General features: G+C 50.6%; 1 protein-coding gene across 2 annotated transcripts in view; it reads left to right on the forward strand.

Moving 5' to 3' along the window:
- The window catches only part of UXS1 (UDP-glucuronate decarboxylase 1), a 31,885-nt gene that overhangs the window by 5,152 nt on the left and 13,414 nt on the right, over positions 1-13,319 (forward strand). For both annotated transcript variants that reach the window (XM_074354375.1, XM_074354376.1), the window contains exons 2-6: positions 3,200-3,227; positions 4,511-4,559; positions 5,384-5,427; positions 8,259-8,319; positions 11,083-11,263. In XM_074354375.1, the coding sequence (XP_074210476.1) occupies positions 3,200-3,227; positions 4,511-4,559; positions 5,384-5,427; positions 8,259-8,319; positions 11,083-11,263 (363 nt within the window). The remainder of the gene's footprint in view (positions 1-3,199; positions 3,228-4,510; positions 4,560-5,383; positions 5,428-8,258; positions 8,320-11,082; positions 11,264-13,319) is intronic.

The following is a 13,319-nucleotide window of genomic DNA, read 5'->3' on the forward strand; positions in this document are numbered from 1 at the left end:
CAGGCTCTTTCCTTCTTCCCATAGTGAAAGGCTGGGTTCTGACAGCAGTGAAAACTCCTTTGCTCTGTCCTCCCAGACAAGACAGTGTCAGAATCACTGCATCAGTGCCACTCAGTGATAGAGCAAATGCTTAGCATGCACGAGGTGCTGGGCTCAATCCCCAGTACTTCCACTGGAAAAGAAAAAAAAAGGAAAAAAAATTCCACTACCAACAGCAAACTTAAGAAAGTTCAGAATTTCTTTGTAGTTCTTTTTGTCCTTGGACTGTCACCTCGCTGCAGGGCACAGAAACTGTGTTCCAAAGCTCCGTGAAACACTTTTTTCTCTGCCGGATATGGATACAAGTGAGTTTATTTGTTTTCTGTTTGATGTTCCATTTTAGGGTTTGCTTTTTCCTTTGTCATTGTTGCCAGGGGTAAGCTGTTTGCTGGTTCAGAAGTCAGGCTGAACGCAGAGCTGCGACTCTTCCTAGTCACGTTGTCCTCAGTTGCTGTCTCTGTCTTCGGTCTCCTTCTGCGGGCGTGGACTGGGGTCTGCGTGTGCGCGCGTCCCTGCTCCTCCCTGTGACCCAGAAGGCAGCGGACCACAGCGGCCGGTTTGCTTTTTTCCTTCACTGCGTGGCATTTCCTGGAATGTTCTCAAATCAGTGTCTGGACTCACTTGTGCCTGGCCTCACAGCTGCGTGTCACTGCCGTGTGTGTGTCTCCACACTCTGTGGTGTCTCGTGCCACAGTGAGTGGTCCCACCTGCGATGCCCCAGGACACCGTGTCCTCCCTGACAGAGCATGTGACAACTCACTGGCCAGAAAGGGTCTCTCCTACTTCACTGTGCACATCTCTCAGTGGCAGTGTTAAAGGACCGTTACTGCATCCACTGCTGAGAACAGCTCAGAGTTTGCCCGTTTTTCTGCTGTGTGTTTGGTGGTATTATAATCCCCCTGGTATTATAAATGCTTTCAACACATTGGGGATGTTACTGTCCTTTGTGGAGTAAATTGTAACTGTTTCCTCACGCCTTGGATAATAGGGAGCACATGTCTGTTTGGTCTTGGTCCCATCCTGGGCATGGAACTCCTAAGACCCTTGGGCTATAGACGCGTCTTCTGTTGTTCAGAAGAAGCCCTTTTTGGTCACCCCGAGTTTTTGCCCAGGGGTGATTTAGAGTGGGGTTCGGTGTTGTGGTGGGGGAGGCAGTGGGGATGGTGGGGAAAGATGAGGCTGGAGGGACGAGAAGGGCTCTGCCCAGGAGCACGGCCAGGTCAGGAGGGCCTCCTCCTGGGGCAGGTGCATGGGAGCCAGGGAGGGAGACAAACCCCGCGGGAGGCTGTGCCAGTATCCGCAGACAGAGCTGGAGTGGTTTGGGGGTGCAGAGTCCTGTGGGGATGCAAGGCGGGGCTCAAGGATCTGGTTGGTGAGGAGAGGGGCAGGGGTTATGAAGCTGTGGGGGTAGTGGGGAAGAGCAGCTGGGAGGGAGGGTCCAGGTGCTGGAGGGACAGTGGAGCAGATTTGGGCATTGTCGGTCAGTGCACTGCTGTTATCCGTCTGCAAAGGGGGGTGGCGCCCAGGCAGCACGTGCTCCCCGAGGGAGAGGTGCTAAAGCCAGACCAGTGCTGGGGTGGGCGGGACGTAGGAGGCCGGGTGTCTGCACCTCCCGGGGGAAAGGCAGCCTCACCTGCTCTCAGATGGTCTAAGTGAGCACAGAGGGACGGAGAAGTGTCTCCAAACAGACGCCGTAAACGGGTTCAAGAAAAGGTGAAGAAGGAAAACCCTGGGTGAACTGCTAAGATGGCAAGACTTGAGAAGATTGCCAGAGGGCTCTCGGCACTCAGAAGGCGCCTTCAGGAGTGGGTCATCCTCTGGGCCGGTTCCACAGCACAGGAAGACCAAGGCTTCCTGGTGTGGTTTGACAAAGAGCAGGTCCTGAAGCCAGAGAGTGAGACAGCGTGTTATTCATTTGAGATACACGGTGAGGACGGTTGTCCACGGGGTTTGGCAGCTCCTGGTTTGTGGACGCTGGCATCCGGGTGAGGACCAGCCAGACGGATGCTCACGAGTTGTCTGGGAAGAGACCTCGAATGGGGCGCGCACCTTAGCAGGCATTTAAAAATCTTTCCCCTCCTTTTTCAAAAGCAAAGTAGGCACATAAATACAAGGAACACAGTTACGTCCCCGTGTGAACTCGGTGTTTGGCATCTTCAGACGGCTTTTTTTTTTTTCCTATGTATGTTTTAGTAGCAGAAGTCACACTGCAGATCTGTTTTCCCCTCTGGAACTGTCCTGCCTGCATTACCACGTTACAACGTAGCTTCGCAGTCGTATTTTTTATTGTGTGTGATGAGATTTCAAGATTTACTCTCTTAGCAATTTTCCTCAAGTATACGATGCAGTGTTATTTTTCCCCCACTTTCAAAACTGAAGTATAGTTGATTTACAATGTTGCATACAATGCAGTGTTGTTAACTGGAGTCACCACCCACAGACAACGTCCAGCATCCCCAGTACTTACATTAACCCCATTCCCCCATTTCTTTCCCCCGTTTCTTTCCCCCACCCCCCGCCTCTGGCAGCCACTAATCTGGTCTCTGTATCTGTGGGCTAGGGTGGTTGTTACTGTGAAATTGTATGATTTTGTCTTTCTGTGACTTATTTTACCAGATGTAATGTCCTGAGGGTCCCCCCATGTTACTACAGAGGGCAGGATTTCCATCTTCTGTGGCTGAAATCAGGAGTTCAGGATGTGCAGATACTAACTGCAATATACAAAATAAATAAGCAGAAAGTTCATACTGTATGGCACAGGGAACTATATTCAATATCTTGCAGTAAGCTATAATGAAAAAGAATATGAAAATGACTGTATGTGTGTTCATGTATGACTGAGACATGATGCCGTGCACCAGAAATTGACACGATATTATAAACTGACTAGACTTCAGTTAAAAAAAAAAACAAACAAAAACACGTGCACAGTTGCACTCCAAACCCCAAAAGATTATCCCCAAATTAGGGGATTTATAGGGTCGTTTCGCTTATTTTTAGTAGGACTTTTTATGTTAAAAGTGTGTATTTTGTTGTCTTCCTAAGCTACCGTTTTCTCAGTGAACTGTAAGATGTTGGTTAAATATTAATATTGTACTAGTTGGAGTCCTTGAGTGTCGTGAATGTAAATGTTGACTTTTCCTTTCTCTTTCCCTTACAGCTGTTTGGGGCAACTTGGTTAATATGAGGTAATCATTTTTTAATAACTTTTATAATAGTAACTTGAGTTGTTTTTACTGACACATTTCAGTTGCTGCATACACACCATTGATGTCTCGGGACTAACTGAGGAATGTGTGAAAGTGAAGCTGGGTCTTTTTGCTGTTCACGCATCTGGGCTGGGTCTTCTCTCCCGTGGTTGTTCTCGAGGCGCGCAGCTGGTTTTGATGTTGACCCGAGTCCAGCCCGGGTGTGGAGAGTGGAGGCCCCCTGAGCCGCCCACCTCAGCCCTGCCCTCCCCGGTAGGCGGAGGCGGGTGGACCCCAGCTTTCAGGCTACTGAAATGTGCACTCGGGGAGGCTTTTCCAAGGCCTTTCGAGAAGGGACCGTCCTGGGGAAGCTGTCTGCCCTTGCCCTGGGCCCCAGCCCCCTCCAGGGGAGCAGATCAGTGGGTGTGGAGACCACCCATCTGTCTCAGGGGTGGGGCGGCCTGGGGAGCTTCAGGCCTGAAGGAGCCTCATTTGTGCTGCTGAACAGAGCATCAGGGTCACTAGTAAAATCCTTGTGCTGGGATTCTTTAAAAAAAAAATCAGCCAGAAGTAATAGGCAGTCACTGTGAAAACAGATTTGATGCTGTGCACACAGTTTTGCATTTGAAGAATTCCCTCCACTTTGTGTGTGTGGGAGGAGGAGTAGAAGAGCAGCAGCCAGGGCGGTGCCGGGCAGGTTGTGGGCAGTGCGGCCGCAGGAGGCCCGGGAGGGTGGCCCTGCACCCCCCACCCCCACCCCAGGCTCTCCAGGGCCAGCAAGGTTTGCAGCCGGGCGGGCCGTGTTGACCCGACTCCTTCCACCGGGGCTGCTGTGTGTCTGGACAGAGGCTTCTGTGTGTGGCTGGGAGGGCCACTCAGTCCCATTAAAGGAGCGCTGTCTTTTCACTTGGAAAAACTCCATTTTGCATTAAATCCCAGGGAAGCCCAGCAAAGAAACGTGTCCTCCATAGACACACTTCTTGCCTCTAATTTAAAACCCTACGTTGGGCATCACGTGAAGGTGGGATCCTCTTAGTTTAACAGAAACACCCCAGAAGGTGGTGGTGAGCCTGAGAGATGGGGTGGGGGGCTGGCCCCCTCCCCCAGGAGTCTTGTCCGCTGGCCTCCCCTCCTGGAGGGGCTGGGGGCCTGGGGCGGCCTTTCCAGGAGGAGAGGGAGGGGCTGCAGCCTGTGGTCTGTGTTGTGGTCATTTGTCCAGAAACAAACCTGGAAGCCGCGGAGCCTTTTGGCGAATCTCAGTTTTGTGGTTTTCTGCTCACCAGGTCCATCCAGGAGAACGGGGAACTCAGGATTGAGAGCAAGATTGAAGAGGTCAGCCTCTCTCCCGCATTTTGCTTCTGCCGTGTCTCATGTCTGCCCACTTCCCTTCCCCTGCTCGGGCTGGCAGCTCTATTGTGGCCACTAACCTGCGACGAAGACCCCAGCTCTCCCTAAGTCGTTCCCTTGTTCAGGAGGAGATGTTCTGTTTGTTAGGCTGTGGACACACCTCGGGGCCAGCATTTATCCGTTTATAAAGGTGTGATGTATTGAAACAAATTCTGCCTTAAAGGCAAACTGGATTTAAACTTTTATTTGACCTTTCAGGCGAGCCTTTCCAGGATTTCTTAGAGAAAGGAAGCGAGTACCTGTATCAGGGTTGGAGGCGGGCCCCGCCCCCACTCACCTGAGCAGGTGCCGAGGGGAAGATTGGCCCATCTCGGATGCTAGGACCCAGAACACGAAGGGCCAGCAGGTGCATGGCTGAGGGGGCCGTGCCTGCCTCACAGAAAGCCAGTGCCTTGTCCATTTCACACCTTCTGTTTTAAAATAACTGCTTGTGTTTTGGTCAAATGTAGGGACAGATAAGCTGTTGTAAGGTGGGCAGGGAGAGGGGTGGAGGGTTGCTCACTCTGATTTGAAGCCAAACACCAGTCGTGGGGAAGCCCTTGGGCGTCTCTGGAAAAGAGGTTCCAACACGCAGTTTATCACCTGGACTCCAGAATTGGGTTCCCGCAGTCTGACTTAATGTCACACTGGACGTGCCCTGCAGGGGAACCGACGTCCCTGCTGTGTCATGTCTGCACATCAGAGTCGGGTGAGAGTGGCGGAGGGCAGCGTTTCTGCCTTAAAACGGATTCTGGTTACTTTCGTTTCAGATTGTTGAACCGCTCAGAGAGAAGATCAGAGACTTGGAAAAAAGGTATGTGCACTCTTTGTTTTGTGTCTAAGAAAAGGCTTCTATCTAACGGGCCTTAGAAGGTCAGTATCTCATATAAGTTCATCTCAACTGAGCGAGTCTCATTCCAAAGATAGAAGCACTTTCAAGACAGGAACTTTTCCACGAGAAAGTCAGCTTTCACTCTAAAATGTGGATGCAGTGTTTTTAAACCCTTTTTTTTCCTTTTGTCATTAAAAACTTTTTCTGATGAAAGCTGTGGATTTTCTCCCCCCAAAATATTTAAGTTAATTAATTTTGGGGGGAATCTCCCTGAAGCCCAACCCCAGATGCTTTGTGAAAGTCCTTCTTTTTTTTTTTACATTTTTTTATTGAGTTATAGTCAGTTTACAACATTGTGTCAAATTCCAGTGTAGAGCACAATTTTTCAGTTATACATGAACATTCATTGTCACATTTTTTTTCCGCTGTGAGCGATCATAAGATCTCGTATATATTTCCCTGTGCTACACAGTATAATCTTGTTTATCTATTCTACATTTTGAAATCCCAGTCTGTCCCTTCCCACCCCCACCCCCTTGGCACCACAAGTTTGTATTCTATGTCTGACTCTGTTTCTGTCTTATATTTATTTATTTATTTATTTATTTATTTATTTATTTATTTATTTATTTTAGATTCCACATATGAGCGATCTCATATGATATTTTTCTTTCTCTTTCTGGCTTACTTCACTTAGAATGACATTCTCCAGGAGAATCCATGTTGCTGTAAATGGCATTATGTTGTCAGTTTTTATGGCTGAATAGTATTCCATTGTATAAATATACCACCTCTTCTTTATCCAGTCATCTGTTGCTGGACATTTAGGCTGTTTCCATGTCTTGGCTATTGTAAATAGTGCTGCTGTGAACATTGGGGTGCAGGTGTCATCCTGAAGTAGGGTTCCTTCTGGATATAAGCCCAGGAGTGGGATTCCTGGGTCATATGGTAAGTGTATTCCTAGTCTTTTGAGGAATCTCCATACTGTTTTCCACAGTGGCTGCACCAAACTGCATTCCCACCAGCAGTGCAGGAGGGTGGAGGGTTCCCTTTTCTCCACAGCCTCTCCAGCATTTGTCATTTGTGGACTTTTGAATGACGGCCATTCTGACTGGTGTGAGGTGATACCTCATTGTAGTTTTGATTTGCATTTCTCTGATAATTAGTGATATGGAGCATTTTTTCATGTGCCCATTGATCATTTGTATTTCTTCCTTGGAGAATTGCTTGTTTAGGTCGTGAAGGTCCTTCTTCTGATGCCCTCTGTCAGTTCAAATCCAACAAACTGACGATTCAGACCAATGTCCACATCAGTTATCTGTCCCCCGCCCCAAACCTCCCTGAATGAAATCCCCATGTGGTGTGGACAGTGAGTGAGAAGAGGATTCCAAGTGTGTTGAAACCTTCCTTCCCCAAACCACGTGGGCGCCTCAGTTCCTGCAAAGGCGGGGCCAAGCCTTTCCCTCGAGTGTGTGAGGGAAACGCTGGGTGTTGGAGTGACAGTGGGGTCTTGAGGTTTAAAAAAGAAAAATGAATATTTTCATTCGTTAAAGCTTGTATCTGTTTTTCCCCCTTGGGATGTGTTTGGATGTATGCGTCATTGTCAGAGCTTTCTCTCAAGTCCAGAATAAAAAGGAAGAAATGGAGAACAATTTTTCCTTTGATTTTGGTGTTTTCAGTAACTGATCAAAGAGAAATGAGGATGGAGAAAATTCATCAAACAAAAAGTGTTCATTCACTTTCTTCTTGGCCACAGTTGAGTGTTGTATGCAGTCAGCAAACTGAGTTTTAACCCTTACTGCAGTCAGGGTTGGTGATGGTTTTTAACTGATTCCATCAGCAAGATAAGGCTGTTATTTGTGCTTTAAATCTTTCTTGCCACGATTTGGTCCTGAAATGATAATGCCTGTGACATTTCACTGGAAGGGAACTAGAAATTCTGCCTTTGATAAGACTGGTGTGATTTGAGGAACTTTAATTGAAGCTTTAAAAAAAAATAAATTGTCAACGGTAAGAAATTAACCCCCACAAGTTTTACGTTGCCCCCAAAAAGGAAAAACAAATCTGCCCACTGAGGATCACTTTCTGTACAGAATAATACTAACTTCTTAATGAAAAGAAGGTGACTCAGCTGGAGAGCTCTGCTTACGCCCCGGCTTTACACAGAAGAGCTCCTGAAATAGGAGAATTACGTGTTTCCCTTTGAGGCTTCTGTGATGTCCTTTGTGCTTTTTGACTCAGAAGGAGATGCACACATGTGACTGTAATCATACAGAGTTTACCAGTAGCTCTTTCTTGTCCAGCCGTGAGGACCTGTGAACTCGGTGCCTTGCCCGGGACTCTGGCCGACATGGTCTGTCCCTCGGGTCGGCGAGCCCGTCGGGAGAGCTGGGCCCCCAGTGTTGTTTCAGGCAGAACGTTAGGTGTGGGCTTGGTGGTGGCAGTTCCCAGAGCCCCTCTGTCTACTTTTCTTTCTCCCGACTCTGTGTGGTGAGAAGGGTCCAGCAGCCATCCTGACCCTGGCAGCGTGAGGATGTCACCGGAGGCACGTGCTCCTCACTTGGGGGCAGAGGGGCCCCCAGGAAATGAGGACACTTGGGGAGGTCAGGATTAGTGTACACGGAGGGGTCAGCGGGGACAGGGCTGCCCTAGAAGCCTGGGTCGTGAACGCTCTGCATTTGTCTCTTCCAAACCACACCCCCGTTTCTCCATTTTTTGATTACATGCTGTTTCTTTAATTCCCTGTCCACGTCTTTAAATGAACAGCCTGGGAGGTGTTTGATTCTCTCTCCTCTAATCTCTTTCTTGCACAGCTTTACCCAGAAATACCCGCCAGTCAAGTTTTTATCAGAAAAGGACCGCAAAAGAATTTTGGTAAGTTTGCACATCTAATTCATGTTTGTAATGTCAAGAAATTTGCTTTTTAAGTAGAGGTATAATTCACAACCCATAAAAGTCACCCTTACAAAGCGTACGGCTCAGTGCCACCGAGTCCTGCAACGGCAGCACATCTGGATTCCAGAACAGTTCATCACCCTCCGAAGGAGACCCTGAACCCAGGAGCAGTCACTCTGCTGTCCCCCAGCCCCTCTGCCCCTACGCAGCCACGAATTTACTGTCTCCTTGAGGCACTCGCCACCTAGCGTGGTTTTTTTTAAAAAAAAACTTTTTAATGGAGGTACTGTGCTTGAACCCACGTGGGATGGTCTTCCTGCTGCGCTTAGTCCCCGTCACACGTACCCATGACGCGTGGGCTCAGCGTTTTCACGCATCCTTTGTCTCAAAGGTTAAGCCACATTTCAGAGTCATCTGGTGCCCAAGGCTGGCTTGTTGTTGCTAAAACTTAAAGCCTTTTCAGGAATTGTTGAAGACTTAGCACAAAGAGAAAGTTTTTTCCAAAAGACATCCTTTTTTTTCCCCCTGATTGGCTGGGCAGCACAGGTCTGCACAGTGGCCTGAGCCAGACCCCAGCAGGTCAGCTGCCTGTTCGCCTGCACAAGGAAGCAGCGCCTGGGGTGAGGGCGGGGACTGCAGACCTGAGCACAGCCAGGCAAGGCCTGATCCATTCGTGCACGAGGCCTGCATCCCCTCGCCCCGCATCCCCTCGCCCCGCATCCCCTCGCCCCGCCGTCCTCTGGGTGTCTCTCCGGTCACTGAGGGGTTGGCCTGGGCCTGGCGATGACTTAACCATTGTGGTTCTGTTCGAAATGCTTGCATCAAGGGATGAAACTGAGTAGGAGACACATTGTATAACCACCCAGCTTTGTGACAGAAATCTTAAGTATTTTAGATAGAAAGCAATGATTCAAGAAAAAAAGTTTTAGTCTATTTTTTAAAAAGGCAAAGGTGCTTCCAGCAATTCTGCGTCTCTCCTAAGACTTAGAGGAGTGTTGCAGCTTCGTGTGTAATTTAACGCTCTACATTTCGGCTGGGTGTCCCCGCCGTCCCCTAGTTATTTTAGGTGCAGAGATAAAGTTAGTGTGGACAGAACGTCTTATTTTAGGAAACATTTGCCTCTGGGTGTAGAGTTACATTAAAAGGGGTTAAATTTCTTTTAAAAAGGTGTCATTTTTCTGATTTAAAATCTGTGGGAAAATACAATAAAAGGTAGGTAAGATAAAATGAAATTTCACCCCATGTGTGAAGCCCAGATCTGGAAATCCATTTCTCTTTCCAGAAAGGTATTTTTTCAAATCGTTGTCGAGGTGCACAGAAAAACAGTAGGCGTGCTGACGATGAAACAGGCACCGGACAGGTGGACGGGATGGGTGGCGGGGAGAAGTTGAAATTAGCAGCCTGGGCTGACTCTGCCATCCCAGGGATCTGGGCTGTTGGCCCAGCACCCACCCCCTCGGGTGTGCGTTCTCACCTCTCACGCCCAGGGGACCTAGAAGACCGTGCTCTTGGTGGAGCGCGGACCCAGCGGAGGGCACTGGGGCCCCGGGCTTTACAGCCGAGCCAGTTCTGAGCCTCTGCATTCGTGCGGTCATCAGAGCACACGTTTCTGGCTGGTGGTGGGTGGTGGTTCCTCTCGGGCTGGTGCCACGCCCCGGCCCCAGATCTGCTTTCCCCACCCCGGCAGCGCTGACCTCACCTGCTCACGCCCGGGGGTTACAGGTCAGATTGTGTGTGAGCAGAGGGCTTCATGGCAGATTCAGTGTTTTAAAGCCATAGACCTCGAGGTTAATGTGCTTTTTACTTAGATAAAAAGAATGGGTGCTTTTCCTACTGTTAATTCTTTCGGTTTGGAACAGGAGGATGCCGTGGATGAGGGAGTGGATGGAGGCGAAGGCAGAGGACAGGACAGGGCAGAGAACGTAGTCGCACGTGTGTCTTCTGGGCTTACTCCTTTCCTGCCCTCCCTCCAAAAATGAAATCCATTTTACCTGGTTCTTTCCACTGAGACTATTTAGTTTGAATGAAGTCTTTTTATTCGTTAAATGTTTTTCTTCAATCATAGTTGCCTTTACACGTTTGCTGTGGTTTAAGTTTTAGAAGCACGTCATTGCTGAACTCCTGCCCCTCGTGGGCCCTCGGAGCTGCCGCCTTTCTCTGGCTGGGGCTGCGACACCGTGTGAATGAGCTGTGGGCCTTACTCTTTTGGGCTTTGGTCTGCGGACAGTGTCTACTGCGTATTAACTTGTTCTCGTAGACAATTTGAAAGATAACTAGTGTTTTTTTTTAATCGGGTTTTTGAGTCTAATTTAAATGTCACAGACTTCTTTTGGTAGCTCGCCAGATCGATGCATGTCGCGAATCACCTTTTGGAAAAGTGATCCTCACACTTGCAGGAGTCGCTTTAGAACCACGTACATGGCGCTCAGCATCCCGTCCGCTGTAAAACCAGGACCTTTTTGTAGTAAAATTCTCCAGCAGAGAACACATGTTGAAACTTGTAACTGCTGTTTCTTCCCTGTGTTCCTTCCTGAGCGATAGTTTAGGTTTTTAGGCTGCTTGGACATTTCCGATGGCACAACTCCCTGCCCGGGAGTCAGATAAGACGCTCCCTGGACCTCTGCCCGCCTCCTGCCCATCCCCTTCACCCCGAGGTGGCCGCACGGGGGTGTGTCCCCGTGGTCGGTGGCCCCCGCACTGTCCCAGCCATCGGGGCGCGTCTCACGCTCTGTCCTCACGCAGATCACCGGGGGCGCAGGCTTCGTGGGCTCCCACCTCGCGGACAAGCTGATGATGGACGGCCACGAGGTGACCGTGGTGGACAACTTCTTTACGGGCAGGAAGAGGAACGTGGAGCACTGGATTGGCCACGAGAACTTTGAGCTCATCAACCACGACGTGGTGGAGCCGCTGTACATCGAGGGTGAGCCCCGGGCCGGCGGGCGGGCCGGTGGGGCTGGGGCGCCTCCTTCCTGACCGGGGAAGTGCTTTGACCCCGGCTCCACTGCGGACGTGACAAAAAATCAGCAGGAAGGTGTAAACACGCTGTCTGCTTTTACGCAGAATTCCCCTCTGGCAGGAGGTACCGCTTGACTTCCTGACGGATCCTGAGCAGTCACTGTGGACGATGTCCCGCTGGTCAGGCCTGACCATTTTCCCTTCTGTGTTTATACATCATGTGTGTGGACTCATCTTAAGCACCTGTAGGAAGTTGGTTTGAGGTTCGACCACTGGGTTTTGAGAGTTCCTGGGGGGGGCAGGCGTGTCCCAGCCACCTCTGCCCGCCCTCTTCCCAACATAAAAATAACTGGCCTGCCTTCTGCCAGTTACATGGAAAAGGAAGACACTGGTTCACGTCCCCGAGTCATCCCTCCTCCATCACCGATCTGAGGTCTTTCCGCCTCATTTGCCGAGGCTGCTGGCTCTCCTGCTGCGGCTCCCGCGCTGCCCGGCCTCAGCGGGGCCAGGGTCATGGGAGGGCCGCACGCACGGGCATCCCGTTCTTTCTTTTCTGCTCGGCTCCTCGTCTCCCTGCCCCCAGCTTAGATTTTTGACCGTCCTGCTCGTTTCTGGTGCAGTTTGTGGTGCCAGCGTGGGGCTGGGAGGGTCGCTCAGGCGCTGTTGCTAACGTCTCCTCGTCCCGCTCAGCCCGTCTCGGCGATGATGCGCACTTGTTCCGAAGTTTCCGCCGCTCTCCTCTGGGACGCCCCTTGCAGGAGACTCCGTCAGCGACTGGCCCCGGGTCCTTGCGAGGACAGGGCCTGGAGCTCCGGTCACAGGCAGCACGCGTCCTCCTGGGAGAGGAGTGGCAGTTTTAACTGGGCTGCTTGATGCATTTCTGCTCATCTGTAGGAGCTGTGAGTGTGTTCTGGATACACGGGTGCGACGTGTGGTTTGCAGGTGTTTTCTCCTGTGCCGTCTGCCGCCTTTTTACCCTGTGGAGTGTGCCCTTTGGCACTGGCAGAAAAGTTAAGTTTGATGTGGTCCCATGTGCCCGCTTTTGCTTCTGTTGCCTTTGCTTCTGTCAGATCCAAGAAATCAGCGCCAAGTTCAGTGTCATGCAGGGTTTCCCCGTTGGCTTCCCGGAGTGTTACCATTTTAGGGCTCACATTTCAGTTCTTAGTCCATTTTGGGCTTGTGTGTATGTGTGTGTGTGTGTAAGTATAAGAAAGGGCCCAGCTCCGACCGGTAGCACGTGGATGCCCCGTTTTCCCAGCACCATTTGTTAGGGAGACCGTCCTTCCTCTGCTGAGTGGTTCGGCGCCTTGCCTGTCGGAGATCCTGCGGTTGGACACAGAGGCTGCAGTTCTGGGCTCTGTTCTCTCCCTGCTGTCTCTGTCTCTGCGCCTGCACCGCGCTGTTTTGATCACTGTGAGCTGTGTGGTATGTTCTGAAATCAGGAAATGTGAGCCCCCCAGCTTTGTTCTTTTTCAAAATTGTTTTGGCTGTTCGGACTCCCTTGAGATTCCCTATGAATTTGGGGATGAAATGTGTTCTGTTTCTGCAAAAAATTGAGATTGTGATAGAGATGGTGTTACAGAAGTACTGTTTTTTTAAACTAAGAATACTTGAAAAAAGAAGTCACACAAGGAGCCTGTGGGAATAACTTTTGCGAGGCAGGAAGCCTCCTAAACACCCAGGAGACGGGCCTGCGGCCGCCCTGCTGCAGCCCTGGGGCGAGTAGTTACCAGTTACTCCTCGAGCTGTCAGCCCCTCAAACCCCTGCCCGAAGCCGCTGCCCCCGCGGAACCGTCGGTGCCCCTCCCCGGTCCTGGTGGCTCACGTGTCCTCTGCCCCCTTGACGTCCTCAGGCTTGAAAGAACCAATCGTTAGGGTGGGTAAGTGGGGACCAAGCCCACCGCCCAGTGTCCCGGGCTCTCCTCGTCTGAGGAAGAGACGGCTCCACCACCACCCACCCTGACTGGGGTGAGCCTGGAAACAGCCCAGATCTCGGGGGGCACCACGGGGATCCCCATGCC

This window comes from Camelus bactrianus, chromosome 28, assembly GCF_048773025.1.
Source record: "Camelus bactrianus isolate YW-2024 breed Bactrian camel chromosome 28, ASM4877302v1, whole genome shotgun sequence".
Lineage (NCBI taxonomy): Eukaryota > Metazoa > Chordata > Mammalia > Artiodactyla > Camelidae > Camelus > Camelus bactrianus.